The sequence below is a fragment of the Rutidosis leptorrhynchoides genome, chromosome 4 (genome assembly GCF_046630445.1).
Source record: "Rutidosis leptorrhynchoides isolate AG116_Rl617_1_P2 chromosome 4, CSIRO_AGI_Rlap_v1, whole genome shotgun sequence".
Lineage (NCBI taxonomy): Eukaryota > Viridiplantae > Streptophyta > Magnoliopsida > Asterales > Asteraceae > Rutidosis > Rutidosis leptorrhynchoides.
This window is the reverse complement of record NC_092336.1, coordinates 16769987-16789482: the sequence shown is the minus strand read 5'-3', so window position 1 is coordinate 16789482 and position 19496 is coordinate 16769987. Positions and strand designations below refer to the sequence as shown.

Genomic DNA, 19496 nt, shown 5'->3' with positions numbered 1-19496 from the left:
TAGTCGGGTTTACGAGTTTCCGCCTTCTTTTCAGAAAATTGAAATTACCAACGGCTGTTTTAGCACACTTGCTGAATCGTTAATAACAAATCGTGCAGTCATTTGCTTCAGAAATCGTTTACCATGTCTCCTATGAAATTGGAACTAGCCCAAGCCATTCAGATGATTCGTATGGTGCTATTGCCAATATAAGTGAATAGTTAATATTTGTGTCACTGGCATCCTCAGGTGTGACAGATACATTTATATGCAAGTTTGTAACAGGAAAAGAACAAAGGCTAGAGATAAGCCATTTGTAACTACATAAAAGCCCCATGTAAGTGTCATTATCAAGGTCCACATGATAATTATTCCTTCTTCATAGAAAAAACAAGATTAAGCTTTATGAATGTTGAACAATTCAATCCTTTTTAAGTATGTAACAACTATTGTAGAAATGATGATGTAACTACATTGTTTTTGAATTAATATTGTTATGAGAATATATAATAATACGGAGTAACATAATAATAAAAATATGATAAATTTTGTTGTAATTATTAGTCATTATAAACATAAACAAGAAAACAAGGCAGACTAGTTCAATCATTCTTCAGAAACACATAAATACACTCAATCTGTATAAAATAAATGCACACAATAAGCTGAAGCTTATAAGCTAATAATAATCTTTCAAAATCTGCATAAAACACTCTCAATAACATAAATCAAGATTAGCACCTCTAATCATACTTTAACTCCATTTGAACACTTCTTTTTTCTTACTCATCTGGGACACCTTTATTTTAGTCGTACTTAGCTCATCTAATCATATCACAGATAATTACTACACTGTCCCATTACTTGGAGTCTCATTATTCAACCTGTCCATTTTGACATTCTCTGTTGACCCCGAGCCCGTTTAACCCAATACTCATTACTCAACCTGCCCATTTTGACACCTCTAGACAGAAATGATAGGTTCAATGTGCAGCAGCAGCAAAAAAAGAAAGAAAAAAAATGTTGTATTCTCCAGTCCCACTACTTGTTCCTTTAGAATCAACACTATTCTACATACAAGCAATAACATTGTTCATAACTTGTTTTAATATCTACATCAATCAAAACACCTTATATCAAATTATACATATACACAGTTTCGGGTTACACAAGCGAAACAAATTAAGATCTAGCTACATTATTTCCTGATAAATTCAGGATAAACTACAATCGATTTTGTTACAACAGCTTATACACTACTTCCTTAATTCTTCATTATACTTCCTCATAACACTTCTGTAACCGTTTTGAAGCCAACGGGTAATACTTTTGATACCTTTTCGGAAAACAAAAACTCGTTTGCTTTGTAGCCATAACCTTTGTTCCCGTATCAGTAATAGAAGTATCTAAACCACAATTTTTGCAAAATGATTCAACATCCGATTCCTCCAAAAGCAAGCGTTTCGATAAGTCTGAAAGTGTGTACGGATTAAGCTTGTAGCCTCCACCATTCATACACGATAACCCCAACGCACGAACCTCACTAACATACGGTTCAATAACATAATACTGTAAACAAGATGCTTCGGCTTCTATAGTTTCAAGAAAACGTTTGTAGTTCCCAAAACGAAAATACCTTAAAAGCTTGCGAGCAAACATCATTTCTTTAGACTTAACAACACCATACGGAATACTTCTGAACCATAACGATAATGATTCCCCTGTTGATTGATGTTCTGAATCGAGATGAAGAAGCACATAAAACGAATAAAATTCAGAATTTGACTTCTGATTTTGTGCATACAAGTGATATAAAGATGCCAACGTCTTTTTAAGCTGCTCCATGTTAAGGTAATGCATCGGAGATATATCTGAATCTGAACTGGAGTTCAGATTACTTCTTCGAAGCTTGTAATGAGAGACGATATGAAACTTTACAATTTTTTCATAAATTGTAACTGCCTGATTTCCTGTTATGATATTTTGCATACTAAGGTCTTGCCTTATGGATCTAGTTCTATCAAAAATGAAGTCATGAATGGCTTCAAAAGAATGTTGTTTGGACTCGAAAATGGTTAAAAGGTAATCTAACGTGTCCTGTAATACTGAAAGGGGACGAATATCTGCATCACGTAATTCATTTGTGGAGATTGTTCTGCAGAATTTTTTAACTGCAAGTGTAGATGAAGATTTATTCGGGTTACCGTTTAGCCTTTCAAATACGGATAAATCGCGTAGCCGTTCACGTTGCACCCTCTCGTCAACTGGACACATGAAAGGGCAAGTTCCAATTATGTTTGGAACATCTTTGGTAACATTGTTTTCTTGTTTGTTTTGCACCCACGAACCCCTAACATTCGATGTTGAATTTCTAGTAGTGGAAGCATAATTCGAAGTGTTTGAAGATCCGGTGTTGTATGATTGGGAATTATATGAAGATGAATAGCTTCCTCTTCCTCTTCCTCTTCCTCTTCCTCTACCTCGCCCCCTTCTTTCATGTGGAGGTTGCCATCTCTCCATAAGATACAATCCTAAGCTAAAACGATACCAAACATTTGAAATCAAAATGGAGAATAGATTAAATAGAAGGTGGCATTTGTTTTTCAATCTGAGGGTCTTATTATGCTTTATGTGCTGATGTTTTCATTGCAGACTGTTTGTTTTTTTGAAGACATAAGATAAACTAATGTTTTATTCTGTCTACAAACTCGCAGACTTAGTAATGTGCATAATTCAGCATACATAAATTTAGGCCACATCTTCTCTACAAACATGGTCCATAGTGTCAGACAAAAACATCTTAAAAAACATACAACACGAGTTAACATCAATTTTATTCAGATTTCAATTGTATGCATCTAACCTCTTATGGGGTATATAACTTGTAAACAAGTGACGGGCAACCCATATGGTTATCACTTCACCAAATAGCTACATATAAAATGAATAATTACACAGTGCCGTTCTGTAGATAGACTCCCTGTGCATTCAGGTTCATGTAAATTTCATATGTATTTGGGGATGGGTAATTTTATATTCTCAGTTTTTCACCATATTGGGGATTTCATACGATCCTCAAGTTCAAACATGTAAACTTCTATATATTAGATTCTACAAAATTTACTAAAGATAAATTAACTGATCAATTGAGTGTCTGAAGTGCTTTATACAATTGTTCTTCAACGCAATTCAAGAGCAACAAATAGATAAATGATAGATTCAGCAAGAAGATAAAATGACACAAGCGGAAGGAATCATGTATTTCTGAAGATTGAATGAAACTTACATCAATTAGTATAGATTCAGCTTCAAGTTTCACCGATTAAATGTAGATCTCGAAAATATTTTATAATCAATCATGACTTCTAAATTTTCTTTTATGAGTTAGGGTTTTTTTTGGTCAAATGATGAACTTTAGACGCCGATGAGTTCAATCTTGTGAATTTCTGTTAACTAAGACAGGCCCATTTACCATTTTCGTAGAGTTTATAGTCTGATTTTTTTTTTTTTTTTTTTTTTTTTTTAAGGGCAAGTTGTTGGCATCGAATACTCTCATTTGTCACGCAAGTACGCGCTTTTGGACAGGAAACCCGAACCGCATTACATGGATCCAAACCTTATATCATCCCGAGGGGCAGACGGTCGGACATGGATCCTAAATACGTGTCGGTAAAACCTTCCATGGGGCAATTCGACTTTCAGGAAATAAACTTCATGAATATTTTCAAGGGGAGAGACTCAAACTTAAGACCTCCCCACCGCCATTCCAATGCACAAGTGCAAAGGGGTGAACCACTGGACCACAAGGGTGGGTTCGTTTATAGTCTGATTTAAGCGTAGCTCAATTCTATTAAGCCCAGATGATGATTTCAGAATAAATATACTCAAAATCAAAATGTTCCTATATCACAAAGTGTTTAACGATATGCTCTTACATTTATAAAACTTTCATTTTGCCCCCGTCCACGCACCACCGCACGGTGCGTGCGGGTCCGTGTGTGGTGTGTGTTATCGAACATTGTTGTTGGTTTTACCGGGTACACTCATACATCCTAGCATCCTAAACCACGCATCACGCTCCACGAACGGTGCTTGTTGGTTGATGCATGGTGTGTGTTGCCCCAGATAATATCAGATATTCAGGATAGGATTCACTCACATTTTCATGATTTTTTGAATTTTCAAGATCAGATTTTATCTCTTTAAAAAGAGTGCCCTATGTAGAACGAGACCAATATTAGATTTCATTCAAACATGTTGTAAATCACCTGCATAGAAAGAATACTGTGGGGGGATTAATGCGTCGCTAAGTGAATGGAAATATCTAAATGAACGTCACTATAAGCATCAAGCACAACTTAAGTCACTGGTCACTAAGCACAAAATAACAGGAGGACTGATGGCTTGTACGGGCCTTCAACTACTAGCTGATCGGACTTTAGTCTACCGATAGGTCCTTGCTACTGAATCACTAGTATAGTCTTCCACACGCAACACATGCGTCATTCAGAACTATACTACTAAGACATCAACACTTGGACCCAACACACTCCCACCCGAAAGCACCAAGGTGGAGAGGGTTGACCTCTTACATCTAAAAAACACCATCAACGTTATCACTGGGTGTACACATAGTCACAGAGAATCACTACATTGGTCACATACTCACTACATAGTCTAATCATAAGCACGACACTGATCACTACACTTGTCACTATATAATCATATCCATAACGATACTCCCACTCACCTGAAAACACAAGAACTCGACGTTCTTATTTTACTAGAGTCTTCTCTTTCGCTTTATCACCTGAGATATCATATTTCGAGTCAGTATACTTCTCAAGTCATATTTAAAAATATTATAATGGTTAGGTAGAAAATATTTCAATCAAACACTTGGGTCAATATTGCACCTAACCCATTTGTTGTCACAGTACATACGCGCGTGAGTCCCCCAGACGTGCGTATGATCAGTACATACGCGCGTGAGTCCCCCATACGTGCGTATGAATCAGTCATACGCGCGTGAGTCCCCCATACGTGCGTATGAATCCGTCATACGCGCATGTGACTGGAACGCGTTCACAATATTCAATCATTTTTCTATCACTTAAAAGGTCTCCATACGTGTGGGAGAACATATATACGCGCATGAGAACGTACATGCATGTGAAAACAAGTTTCGCGCGTGTTGTCAGGGTTGACCCTTGTCTGTCATAGTTGACTCTTGTCTGACAGGGCTCATCCGCACGGGTAAAAGGCTCATCCGCGCGGGTAAAGACTCAGACGCGTGGGTAGGGGTGTGCATGGTCCGGGTGGGACCGAAAAAAACCGAGGACCGAGGAGGAACCGAACCGAAACCGAAATAATCGAGAATATTTGGTCCGGTCCTTGGTCCATATATCTTCATTATTTCGGGTTTCGGTCCGGTCCGGGCCAAACCCGAAAAGACCATTGGTCTAGACCGAACCGAGAAAACATATATATTTGCGGCCCACATATATTAGGTTACTAATATATCCTTGATATTAATATACATAATTATTTATTATGACAATGATCCTATAGATATTACGTTACATATATACCAACATACAATACACCATAACTATGTAAACAATATCTTAATAACAATAGGAATTTTAGTTATCGTACCATATCTTGGAACCAAAGCAAATAATGGATTACAAATTACAATTGATATATGATGAACTCTATAAGGTCATTTCTATGTATATACATATGTATAAATATACGCTATCATAGTTCTACTTTGATTTTGAACTTGGATTGGTTTATTTATATGATTTAAGTTTTTTTCATTTGTGTATGACATATATCGATAATTATATGAAGTGCGTTATAAATAATGGAATGAAATAATATATATATATATATATATATATATATATATATATATATATATATATATATATATATATATATATATAACATTTTTTCTAAAGTATATGTACGGGTCGGGTATTTACCCGAACCGATTGGACCGAAGTTAGAACCGGACCGAACCGAACCGTATATTAATGGTCCGGTCCTCGGTTCCTATTTTCATAAAAAATTGGGTTTCGGTCCGGTCCGGGTATTGTCTGGTCCGGTCCGGGTATGGACCATGCATAGCCCTACGCGTGGGTAAGGTCTTACACGCGTGGGTAAGGCTGTTTACACCCGTCTGTGCTGATGAACACGGCTGTGACTTGTTTTTAACACTCAAAACTCAATTTTAACATGTTTTGATTAAATTGGAAAGAATAAAAGAAGCTACAAAAGAAATATTTTAAAACAATTTGAGGGAAGAGTTATAGAATAAAAAAAATGCTAGGCATTAAAAATAAAATGCAAAATAAATTGGGGTCAGAAGCTGGGGGAATGAATTTGAAAAACAAAAAGTTAGAATAGAGCAAACTAAAAGTTTATACAAAATGGGGGCTAAAAAAAAAAAAAAAAAAAAAAAAAAAAAAAAAAAGTATCCAGGATTATACCAACGGGAAAAAGTAAGCCACAAACCAATCATCTATTCATCCTTATTGCCCTTGTTAAATATTTGCACTATTATTTATTAGCCTTAAAAAATTATTTTTTTTTCAAGAAAAAGTCAAATTACCAATTTAGAGTCACTCTACACTAGCCAGCCGCCTCTCTAAACCAATCAGAGGCGCCATCCATTCTTCCCAGTTGGTGTGTTGTATAATGTATGTATGCAAATGCAATCGATACGAGATGTTACAGTGAATTCCTTGATGAAGTAAATATTCACCAAGGGTTGAATATTGAATTAAGTGAAATATAAATGGTTTTAGGATCAGTTTTTTTAACTTTTCGGTTGGATTATCGTGAGTAACCCTAGTTAAGATGAACATCTCGAACAAGTGACTAGAGGCTGGTCGTCGGCCAATCATACGAGACCAATCGGTAACAATGGAAAAAATTGTACAAGAACCTTAGGCAAAAACCCATTAAGTTCTCTAATACACTATAGTAACATATACTAAAATTGTATTATTCGACTTTAAAGGAATTGAAAAGTTGAAATGATTCAAAGAAAAGTTTACATGCATCCAGCAAGTAGCTACTAAAACCGAGGACTTGGGACAACGATTAAAGCAGTTTTCCTTTGAACTGTTACGCCGTTAGCCTCTGTCATATCAAGATCTGTCACGTCAACACCATTCGGTAACTCAAAGTTAAACTTGTATACGAGGTTCGCTAACACAAGCTCAAGAAGAACAACACCAAAATGAAGACCAGGACAACCTCTACGACCAGCACCAAAAGGAAGAAACTCATAATGAAGCCCTTTATAATCCATGGGATTGTTCAAGAACCTCTCTGGCTTAAACTCCTCTGCTTCGTTCCATGTGGTGGGATCTCTATTAATGGCCCACGCGTTGATGATCACTTGTGTGTTTTTCGGAATGTCGTACCCCATGAGATTGACTTGTTGCCGTGATTCTCGAGGAAGGAGTAGTGGGAGTGGTGAATGCAATCGTAAAGCCTCTTTTACGACGGCTTTAAGGTATGTCATATGGTCCAAATCCTCCTCTGGAATTACAGGTCTTCCTTGTCCTATTTCTGATGCTTCCTCTTGCAATTTTTTCATTGCTCTTGGGTGTTTTATTAGCTCACTTAACGCCCAATCCAAACTTGAGAATATGGTATCAGATCCAGCTACAAATACATCCTACAAGAAGCATAACTCTTAATTATTAATCCAATTTATTTGTACATTGTAACTATATAATTAAAATAATGAAATTTTATATAATCGGCATTCACCGTTAAACGTTGAACCATTCATTTACCAGGTAATCAAATGCATCCTAAAACTTGCACCTTAAATACACTAGTAAACATGTATGTACAAATCACATTTATATGTCAACATAGATTCGAAATCACAATCATGATCAGCCACTTAGATATGGCTGACCCGTTGACTCTAGTCAAATCTATTTTCTTGAAAGCAAAAGCTGAATTCCATTTTTGAAACATGGTTGAACAGAGTAACTTGTTGAACAAAGTCATTTTCATAACATTTGAACGTATTGACTATAATTTACTATTGCTTATTCGTGGAATTTATAATTCTACATACGATGAAGTGTTTTGAAACGTGTAAACAAACTTAAAACAATGTCATTCACAATAAGTGATAGTCTCTTCTTTAAAAGTAAAAAATTAAGCTTAATCAGAAACAATTAATAGATTCAAAGAGAATAAAAAACTCGTACCAAGATGACAGCTTTAAGAGTATCTGTAGACAGAGTGAACCCGATTGATTTATCATTTTGAATTTCTCTCAAGATATCAACAAAGTCTTGTGTTACTTCACCCTGATCATTTATTTTCTTCTTAACTAGATGATCTTCAACAACGCTTACTAAAAAATCGTCGATATCTTTAGACATTGCCTTCGCTTTCCCATGTATACCACTTAATCTATCTACCCAAGACAACCATGGAATAAAGCTACCAATACAAAAAGTACCCAAAAGATCCACAAACTTTTTCAACTTATTTGTAAACCCCAACCCATCATAAGTCCTTCCAAACGCAACCCTACAAAGTGCGTTACTTGTATATGAACCAAGTAACGCACTCATATCAACAGAAGAACCACAACTTTGTTTAAGCGCATCAAGCACGTTACCAACCTCTTCGGCTCTCACTTGTCTAAATGACTTGACTCTATTTGCACTTAAAAGATGGAGTACTACAATGCTCTTTAATTGCCTCCAATATTCTCCATAACGAGAAAACGCAATGTCTTTAGAGCCGTAGAATAGTATGTCAGGAATAACTAAACTTGGTCTATCGGAAAAGGCTAAATCATGAGTTTTCATGACTTCTTTAGCTACTTCGGCTGAGGAGACGATAAGTGTAGGTGTGCTACCGAGGTGAAGTAGCATCAGTGGACCGTATTGTTGAGACAGATCTCGAAGAGATTCACGAGGTCTCAATCCGAGTTGATGAAAGTTTCCGATTATGGGAAGTCCTGGTGGTGATGGTGGTGAGCTTTTCTTGTTCTTAGAGTAGGATGAGATCCATTTGAAACTAACAAAAAGAACCACAAAGCCAAACAAAAACAAAGATAGAAGAGAGGTTTGTGATGAGGATGATAACACTATCATGATTATGATTATAATAACTTGATTATGCTAATGGACTGCCCCCATATATGCTTATATATACATATATATGCTTATTTATACATATATATATACAAACACACAAATTCAAATTAACTTAAGCTATAGTGTTTCTATTGAGCCGGCCGGCTAATGAATACAACTATATACGTTTATAATATGTATTTTAAATTTTCAAAGTGGCTATGATGAGATTTTAGTATTATATTTAGGATATGATAGAGACTCGTTATTATACTTGGATTACTTTATTATCTGAGGTTATTACTTTATTATAAATAAAAGGTTTGGTGAATCATTGATCAAACATGCACTCCTAGAATATGGTAGGGTATGATCATCCGGTTAAGAATATTGACCAGACATACTTCTCAGTTTTCACCAACTAGTTTTTTTATTAGTGAGCGCCCACCCTAAAAATATCACTTCAAACAAAGAGTGAAATATAATCGGGCAAATATTGGACTAGTACCCAGTTCAACTTAAATCGTATTCTATACCAGAGAGATCTATTTCGCATTCTATGTTAGAAAAAGAACTTGATTTTAAAGATAAGTCGCTTAAAAAAAAAAAAAAAAACTACCAAAACTTGTTTCTGCAGTAATCTGAGAAACCTATAAGCATCAAACTAAAGATCAATCAGGCCACTCAAACTCAATACTGCACTGAACTACCATGACCGCATTTAGAGCCCAGAATCATGCCAATATATAACGTATAGCATCCTTAAATGGAAGCAAAGATTCCAGAATCAACAACAACAAACTCATCTAAAACGTTTAGTGCAGGCAGTAACCACTCTGCCAAATAGCATACATGATTCTGAACGTTTCTTTTATCATTTGAGGCTCTCACAAGAATCCTATGTGTCACAAATGACTGCCAGATAGACGGCATATACTCACGGTACATAATGTTTGACCAACCTGAACCACGTCTAGAGTATGAACTTTTGACTTGACTTGTAACCGTTTTTGTAGCTAAAACGAGCATTGGGTGCAATAACAAAAGTTTACTTATTTCATTAACAACTGTTTCAAACACAGTTTGAAGACACGCGTTTTTCCTGTTAGGGTTTCTTTGTGGTAAAGACGAGAGCCCACGATCAATCCAATAAAAAGCTCCAATGTTATCAATCATAAGAACACGAAACTCTTTACCACTAACATTCAATGTTCTTCCTTTTTCAAGAGTGTAACGCAATGTCTTCAAAGCGGCAAGAAACTCAAAACTATTATAACAACGAGTATACGAAAACCGATTCATACTCTCTTTGAAAACCTCCACGTCATCATATTCACATCCAACACCAGTTTTTTTGTTGGCTTTGGCTATTCGTAGTTTTAGTATCTGAGAAAGACGGAATACATCAAGTCGACAATCTAAGTCAATAAACAACACGGGACGTTCTAATCCTCCATATTCCACACCATTTCGATCTTTAGGAAGAATACAATTAGCAACCATTTGTATCAAGATTTCTGTTTTTGCAGATGGAGATGGACCTGCGATTTCGACGATGTTGTTGACACTAAGAGGGACTCTGTGAAGGGGGTGAGGTAATAACAACAATGGTCTTTCTTTAACAACTCTAGCCAACATTTGCTTTGCAGTTTCATTTCCTATTATCCATTCTTTAGCCATATTTACAATCACTTAGTCAAACCTACACACAAAAAAAGCACACATGATTTGAATATTCTTATTGTCATTTTATCAAACAGTTGGTGGGCATAAAAAATCAAACTTAAAAGCTCAAATAAAAAGCCTAAGGAACTGCATATACGACTAATATTAGTATTAGTATTAGTATTATATAAATATATGGATAGAAACGATATATAAAAAAGTTAAATGAATAATTTTAGTATATACAGTGTAAGTATATATCATACCTCATGTCTATGGCGAAAATACAGTGAAGGGCAAATGGGAAGAAATTCAACAACTTTTGAGGGACTTTTCATTGTATTGGGTTCCTTTGCTATCCGTGACTAACATCAAGGCACTACTTTTGGATGCATTTGCAGCCGGAACCGATGTTAAAAATAATCACGGAGTATTAAGAAACATGTTAAATAGATTAGGTACTTTGTACTTTATTGAATATGCCGATAAACTCAAAGGTTTATAAGGTAATTATTATGTTAATTGAGGGCTCTGTAGGTACAAGAAGCAAACATAAAGGGGTCTTTCTATAACTTTGGAATTAAAAGAGATATTGTAAACGTTCTGTAATACCATTTATAATTTATGATGGTGTTAGTGATATCACGGGCAATTTATGCATTTTTTTGGCCAAAAGTGTAATCTGTTTGTGACAAGGCAATGTCAATTATTGACAATTTTTAATCGTTGTGAATTTTTTGTGTCAAATATTGAGTAGTGATTGCAAATTGGGTGGGAAAAAATAAATTAATTATTAAAATTTATATTTATTAAATCAGACTAACCAGTGATCGGTTGAAGGAGGAGTGACAAAAAAAATTTGTGTTAGAAGTCCAACTGACACCCCGAATCGATGAAAATTGACGTCCCGTTATAATCCGTCAATTTTCGTCAGATTGGCCACATAATCTGACGGATGAAGTCTCATGCACCGTTAAAACTGGTCTAAGGTTTGAGTAATTCGAACACATACTCTAACAACATCTGGGTGTTTATCAGGGTTGTTCTGTTGATGTTCAATAAATTAAATGTAGGTCTTTTATATACGAAAGTTTTTATATATATAATAATAATGATAATAAATTCAATAATAAAAAACGTTGTAAGTACCAACAATACTCAAAATAACTGTTGTAGAAAATGTAATATCAAATCAAATGGACTTATGTATGTAATGATGGACTATATTTTTTTGGACCTTTTGGATATTGGACCATGTGCGATTGCACACCTTGTATGTCCCAATATCTTGCCCCGCTGTTTACAACTCTTTCGCGACCTTCACAAGATTCGAACATGAGATCTTTTGCAAGGATATCAAGGCTGGACTATCTTGTGATGATATGGAATTAAAAGTGAAGGCTTGAAATCTCTATTTGTTTTCTTGTACAACTTTGGGTTTGTTCTAGTTTGTTAACACGCATTCAGCATTCTAGATTGAGTGAATGATTAGAATAGTGTTGAGTGTCAGAGTTTTTACGTGGTGAGATTATTTTGTCTTATTATGGGATGTTTTCCTCGGTTTTAGTTGTTTGCAATTTAATGAAAGTGAATTCTGGTAGTTCTTAGTGTTTGATTTACTCACACACAATTGTCATAGTGCTAGAGGAGATGATGACAAGGTCTGTCACAAATAAACTGCAAAAAAATGTGAGGGGCATATCACAATGTAACGGATGAAGTTTTTCATTATCCTGGACGACATTTTTTTTACCCTAATGTGGATGGACTAGCAGGTTTATCCGTGACCGTTTTCTGTCCTTAAGATTCATTGCTAGTGAGGTTGAACATGAGACCTTCCACTCCATCTTCCACTTACTGCACTTTTTGTAAAATTGGGCGAAAGGGGTTTCATGTTAACCCACTCATTTTGACCGGACAAAAAAGGAGTCAAGACTTCTGACTTGTTACCCAACTCACCAACACGCCTGACCCAACCAATATACATATAAGCATTTGCACTTGAAGGATCCATGTAGAATAATCTTAGTTTATACTAAGAACAACTCTGACTTTGTCAAGTATTGCATTAACAAAAAAGACTTAAAAGAATCCGGACATGTTACTCGTACACTATACATATACCTACAGGTGATAACTATGACAAAATTTATCGAGGTAATATGAGTATAATCACCTCATGGAAATGGTACACACGCAATAAATGAAACTCAAAAATGGATCTCTAATTAGCCCTTATATCCTGAAGATAGTGAGCCACTTGCTGAATTCCAATATACAGTGCATCGGCAGCAATAACGACCCCAAGCTGGGAAGTAAATAGATTCACATTGTTTAGCTTATAGTAAATAATATAAATATAAATATAAATTCTGACTCAGTTATTTATGAATAGGACAATATGGGTTCTGGTCTATGCTGAGTAACAGAATAAACATGTGAAATTAAAAAACAAAATATAAAAAAAATTGAAAATCCTACCCATAGTATTATCTATCATGTATAACCTGCATAAATAAATAATTCTATTAAAAGATAAAGATCATTCTTGCACTAATATAGTATTGTGATCAAATATGATGAAGTATACTGATATAAAAATAATTAAACAGTACGGGCGATGAGTGATTCAGTTTGAAGTCAACCCAAACCAACCTAAGCTGTACAAAGAAAGACTAACTGGACACATACCCAACCCGTTTTACCGGCCCATTTTGCCAGATTGACAATACAAAGAGTTGAGAAATTCGAGAGTGATTACCAATCGTGCAGTAAAGACTAATCGGTAAGCCCATCCCTCCTTTGCAGCTTGAGCTCTTTGTTGATCAGTCCAACTGTATAATTAAGAATAAAAAACTAAGCCAGCCAATTCCCAGTATAATGCTTCCATGTGGGGTATGCAAAGTTTAATCGCTCATAAAAAGGTAACACAAATTCAATTTCTCATATTTAGAAGAACAACAAAATTGGAACTTGTATTGAAATAGAATGTTAATTGTTGTCTATGTTCCTCAAATGTGAGAGATTTAATTTATGTGGCTTATTGTGAGAGACAAAATTTGACATAACCGAGTGTTAAAAGTGGTATTTTATGCCTTTCTTGGCTAGTACCCTTTTATAATACGATCTTAAAGCAAAGCGAAAAATATATTTGCATTGACAGTTACTCGTATACGATTATTAGGAAGGTTGTTTACCCAAGAAACTCAGAAAAGCCACCGATTCCAGCAAACTTAAAGGGCTGAGGACCTTCCCTTTCGAGATCCTGCACCGAACAATACTCGATCATTCTAATAATCTCGACTTTCTAAATTCAGTTTCCAAGAATTATGGGAAAATCCTAAAGTAGAAACTAGATGTGGCAAAACTAACAATAAGATAACAAGTATCTTCATCAAGGTTGCAAAAATCGCTACTCGAGGACTACTCGATCGAGACTTTTTAGGGAGTACTCGGCAACTCGGGGAGTAGTCAGATATTGACTAAGTTTGACCTTTACAGATTTTTGACCAATTTTGACTGATTTTCCAAGTTTTGGCCGAGTGTTCACCAATTTTCCGAGTAATCCCAAGTTTGACCAACTTTGAATGCATTTGACCGAATTTGACCAAGTGATATATGTTACATCATGAGAAGTTGACCTGAAGCATTTTTGTATAAATTTTTTTTTTTTTTTTTTTTTTTTTTTTTTTTTTTTGGGTAAGCGAGGAAACCCTCCTATGAACGAGCACATTGGCTCCCTCATAGAAGGTAAAACCTCGGGTAATCAAGCCTCCCGAGCGCGATAAAAATTGCATATAAGTATTTCCTTTTAGGGTTTTGCTAACGTATGCCACGGAGGCATACGTTAGGGTGCATTTAATGCACTGGAAATTTCCTTAATTATTAGAATTTGTATTTAATACTCATTTATTTAATTTAATAGTTACCATTTTTATACGTTTATTAATTACAAATCCTGGAAATTTCCTTAATTATTAGAATTTGTATTTAATACTCATTTATTTAATCTAATAGTTACCATTTTTATTTAATCTAATTGCATGTATTTAGATAAAACAATTTACATTAATTTTAGCATTAACATCACCTTGTGTGACTTTTTATCTTAACTTGTTAAACCTGTTTCATTAAATGCTCCATTTCAAACCATTTGATACTTAAGAGATAGAACATCACCAAAATCAACCAATCCATTGATAAGTAAGCGAGTCAAAATTATCACCTTAATCTTGCCTTTCATATTAAAAGAAAGATGGTAATTTATTTGAGGTCAAACCTTGTTGTGAAAATTTAATTTCTTATTCAGCTTCACTACCAGATAATCAAGAAGTTATAGTTGATTTCTTACAAACACTAGCTTTTTTACGAATTTACTGTATTTACCGAATTGGTCGTTGATATCAACTACAATGTTAAATTTATTGACCTGTAGATTATTAAAATCAAAGCGTACCTCTTCTTCCGCAGCCTCTAGACCTCCTTGAACCCAGAAAAGGTTTTTATAACCAGCATTGTATAGCTGCTCACAAGCTGCTAAAGATCTACATCAACAGAAATATATCTTAACATAAATTGGACATATTAAATAAAAAACTAAGAAACTTGTTTACCTTAATCCCTTTTGGCATGCAACAATAAGGTCGGTATCTTTTGGAAATTTCTCTACGACTTTTGGTATGAATTGGCTATCAAAAACAGGAGTTGTAAGCAAAAACATATTATTTTAGTATCAGCAAAATCCATGATTGAAAACAATTCTTGACATACTTATCGTAAGAGAGTGTAGGCACACCACTCCACCAACCTCCTGCAGTCATAAAAGATCTTTAGAAGATAATAATATTCACAATAACTTGTTAACTTACATCATTAAAGCTTAAAAACATCGTTGTGTTAATCAATAACCCACAAGTTAAGACTTATAAGGAATTCAACGGTGCTTTCATTTGGGTCTACAAATTTCCACTGTTTTATTATAATTAGAGATTGCTTAGGATCTTATAAAAACAAAAGATGAAACATTTACTTGGATGGAGAAGTAGTATAGACAATTTAATTCATTATACATGGAAGAAGTAACATAATATGCGGTCCTTTTTAGGAATACTGGACGATACGATAATGATATATATTCCAATATAAGCAAAAAGATGATAGAACGGTAAGATACCCATCATATAACTAGTGACCTTTCTTGAAAGACTTCCGGCATCAAGTCGATTATCAACATCAAAGATGGGGATCCATGTTGACCCTTTAACCCATGCCTTCAAAACAAGAATCAAAAACAAGTCAACAACATTAAAACTTGTGTCACGTTTTGTTGGGTGTAAACCCCAATTCACATACTCAAAAACTTGTAAAACTTAAGCATGTATATAAGCATACAATAATGTAAACGAATCGTGGCCAAACAGATATTAACGACTAAAGATACGCTAAATAAGATACAAGCCAAATATGGCTTTTTTATCTCACGTAAAAGATAACAATCTTTTATTAATTTAAATGTCAAACTCAAAAACTAAAACTAAATGCTAGGATCTGTCAACTTTAAATAGGCTAAAAACAAAAGGATAAACTAAAAGAAGATAAAAGCAAATAAAGAAGATAAGAACAAATATGAATTTGAATATGACTTCAACTTCTGACTTGCTCTTTACGTTCACCACATGCTAGCTCAAGATTAATTAACCGATTCCCATTCTTATTTTCTTTGGTCCAACTTTATAAAACCCATAATAATTTTGCAGTCCAACATGTGAAGGCCCAATAATATTTAATCCTGCATCATACAAGCTACTCCCTCTATCAACAATTGGTTTTAATGTGAACCCCCCAAAGAGTGCATATATTGGCCTTTATACGAGTTTGGTTGTAAAATGTCCTATTATGTTTCATTAAGAGTGGCTTAGATACAGTTTTATACACATTGTTTTTACAAACAAATAATAATAATAACGTTGAATCCGGTATTCTTTCACGTACTTATTATAAATGTCTGTTGGAAAAGAGAACTACATAATTGATAGCTATTCACCTTTTCATGCTCCGTAGAAGGACGAACATCTAACAAGGTTTTGCCCGAAAGTTGAATTGCGTATCCAGCTTCTTTTGGTGTAAGAAGTTTCACCTTTCCATCCCTCACCTACGATAAATAAGTGGAAAGTTTTAATAAAATGTTACATGAAAGGGACAGTGGCATGTAATAATAACATACTTTCACAACTGTATGCAACAAAGTTTTTAATGCACCTAACTCGCTATATTTTCATTAGCATTTTATGTTAGATTACAGCAAGTAGAAGTCAATTACCATATTTGGTAAGTTGACTATTGGGATCAGAAAGCTAAAGTCATCATTTCCCGTTTGAGAAGTCACAAGTAGCAGCCAAGTTTAACGGATCCAAACTGGCACAACTCATCATCTTTTTCCTTATTTGTAAATGAGGGTTCCAAAAGTATAATTGGATCCTTCCCATTCTAGGAATTAGCTGTTGGTCACTTTGTGTATAAAACACCAAACACTTGTTTATTTGTAAATCCATAACAATTGTATCAATTCTGTCAATTAACAAACTGATCAATACAAATCATTGATTGGCTTTTTAATTCTCTTAATTAACATTCCATATTATGTAGTATATTTATATTTATATTTATGGAAGTGTATATGTAAAAGGTGTTTTACCCTGGTAACTGACTTGAACAATATATTCCACTTTCAAATTTTCAAAGTACATATGCAATAATAATGATACGCCCCACAGGTCATATTCAAAGAAGAGAAATCAAAGTTGTTTATACGATTTTGTATATCGGATAGGAAAGGGAACGGAGTTGTGACCCGAAGACGGGGTAAATATTGGTCATCAAGTATAAACAAGTCATCATTGGGCTTGTTCTGGAAAGTCGTCTTCCGATATCCAGGTTGCTTTATGTATTGACCAGATACCGGATAAGAACACTTGTAGAACGTCAGGTAGTATTTTACGTAAGCCCTTTATCTTGGGCATTAAGCACGATATCCGGTAAAAGTGTTACGTAAGCCCCAAAATATCTGGCAATGCGCACTCTTTAAACCTCTGAAAATTCGTAGGTGAAAGTAGGCCATTCACCCATGGGGAGCGTGTGTGCCACGTAGCCCCTTTATTCGGAAAGTTTGTTACGCACATGAGTAGTACATGTACCACGTCAGCACCTCTCATGTAACAAACCCTACCGCCTATAAGACTATTTGTAACGGTTGTGGCGTTTCTTTGTGGTGTCGCTTGCCTTTTTAAACTTTTTTGCTGAGTAGGACGTGTTTCTTTTTGGTGTTAAATAGGAGTATTGTGATGATGTGTGAAAATATAATTGGTTAAGTATTAAATGAGGATAAAAATAATATTTTTAAATTAATAAATAAACAAGTGACACCAAGTTTCTTTTGGTGTCACTTTCTAACTCACACCAAAGTGACGCCACAAAGTGCCACTCCATTAACGCAAAATTTGGTGTTTCTTCGTTGCCACATGGGCAAGTGACGGTGTCACTTTGTACCGTTACAAACAGCCTAAATAGACCCCTTGGACTATTCATTTGATCATCTTCACTCACCCTAAACTTACTCAGCAAAAATTCACTCTCATAACTAAGTTCACTCATTCCGATCAAATTCCGATCTCCTAAATCGGAATTGATGCTTTTAGATATTGATTGCTCGTCCGTTGAGCTGATTAATCCTCTGATTGTTTAACACCCTCGCGGATCCAGATCCCGATCGGGTTTGTACGATTGCCAGAGATTAAACAATTAAATCTAACCTTTTTCCCCCCTCAGTTTTACACTCAAGCTTATTATCCTTGATATTAGGTTTGATCAAATAACAATATGCAAAGAAAGTATGCTACATACATGATACATCACTACTAAACATCACTAGTTTTCTACATTTGTAAACTTACATTGCTATAACACATCATTATCCCTTTCTACAATGTAAGAAATGGCCTTCTACTTCCATATATATAAACAACAGATATTTCTACGAAAGAAAAATGGCCAAAATAGTGAAACAATAAGCTACACAAATTAAAGTCATATAACTTATTGATATAATTTAAGCTACAGAAACAACAGAAATACCAGGGCTTCCCATCTCTTTCTAGCAGCAGCCATATCTTTAACTTGCTGCAACTCATAATCTTCATCAACTGCTTGTGCTTTCACAATCCTTTTATGCTGAATTCATTACATTGTCAGATACAAAATTTAAGCAAAATATCTCATAAAAATTGGATCTTTGGAACAGAAACATACACTGAATTGAGACTGGAATTGGTGCGGTTTGTGATTAAAAGATGGAAACTTTAAGAAATGGGGTTTGGTGAATTTGTGATTATTGTAATGTGGTGTTAAAATTAAAGGTGAAACTACATGACCAAGAACAATTGTCATTGTGGAAACTGGAAAAAAAGATAATAGAAGAATGGGAACTTTGATGAAAATCAAAAGAATTAAACGGATATGGTTAACCCGGTTATGATGATTTTTTGTCTTTCTATAATTTATTTTGACTTTTCATATTTTACACAATTTATTTCCATTTATTTATAGTGTAAGATCTAAGAGAACAAAAAGACAACTAACTTGGTGTTTAATTGCAGTCTCTTTCAACCAAGACACTGAAATTTACATCGAAGTTAAAATATGGGAAATTATTCAGCCTCTAATTTC

General features: G+C 34.8%; 4 protein-coding genes across 4 annotated transcripts; all 4 read right to left on the bottom strand.

Annotated features, from left to right (window-relative positions):
* Positions 1-1044: 1044 nt before the first annotated feature.
* On the bottom strand, positions 1045-2400 carry LOC139841619 (SAC3 family protein C). Its single transcript, XM_071831831.1, has one exon. It carries the CDS (start codon positions 2251-2253, stop codon positions 1255-1257), a length of 999 nt encoding a protein of 332 aa, XP_071687932.1. The 5' UTR covers positions 2254-2400; the 3' UTR covers positions 1045-1254.
* Positions 2401-6964: 4564 nt separating this feature from the next.
* On the bottom strand, positions 6965-9205 carry LOC139843731 (cytochrome P450 Tp4149-like). Its single transcript, XM_071833876.1, has 2 exons — positions 8229-9205; positions 6965-7678 (listed from the first exon to the last, which is right to left on the bottom strand). Exons 1-2 carry the CDS (start codon positions 9126-9128, stop codon positions 7070-7072), a joined length of 1509 nt encoding a protein of 502 aa, XP_071689977.1. The 5' UTR covers positions 9129-9205; the 3' UTR covers positions 6965-7069.
* Positions 9206-9316: 111 nt separating this feature from the next.
* Positions 9317-11190, bottom strand: LOC139843374 (DNA repair protein XRCC2 homolog). Its single transcript, XM_071833451.1, has 2 exons — positions 11042-11190; positions 9317-10812 (listed from the first exon to the last, which is right to left on the bottom strand). The coding sequence occupies exon 2, from the start codon at positions 10788-10790 to the stop codon at positions 9873-9875; it is 918 nt and encodes a 305-aa protein (XP_071689552.1). The 5' UTR covers positions 10791-10812; positions 11042-11190; the 3' UTR covers positions 9317-9872.
* Positions 11191-12820: 1630 nt separating this feature from the next.
* LOC139843308 (rhodanese-like domain-containing protein 11, chloroplastic) lies at positions 12821-19279 on the bottom strand. The gene is made up of 10 exons (XM_071833382.1): positions 19080-19279; positions 18906-19001; positions 16819-16926; positions 15949-16045; positions 15546-15585; positions 15389-15463; positions 15232-15319; positions 13973-14040; positions 13537-13609; positions 12821-13083 (listed from the first exon to the last, which is right to left on the bottom strand). Exons 1-10 carry the CDS (start codon positions 19215-19217, stop codon positions 13000-13002), a joined length of 867 nt encoding a protein of 288 aa, XP_071689483.1. The 5' UTR covers positions 19218-19279; the 3' UTR covers positions 12821-12999.
* Between the last annotated feature and the right edge of the window lie 217 nt (positions 19280-19496).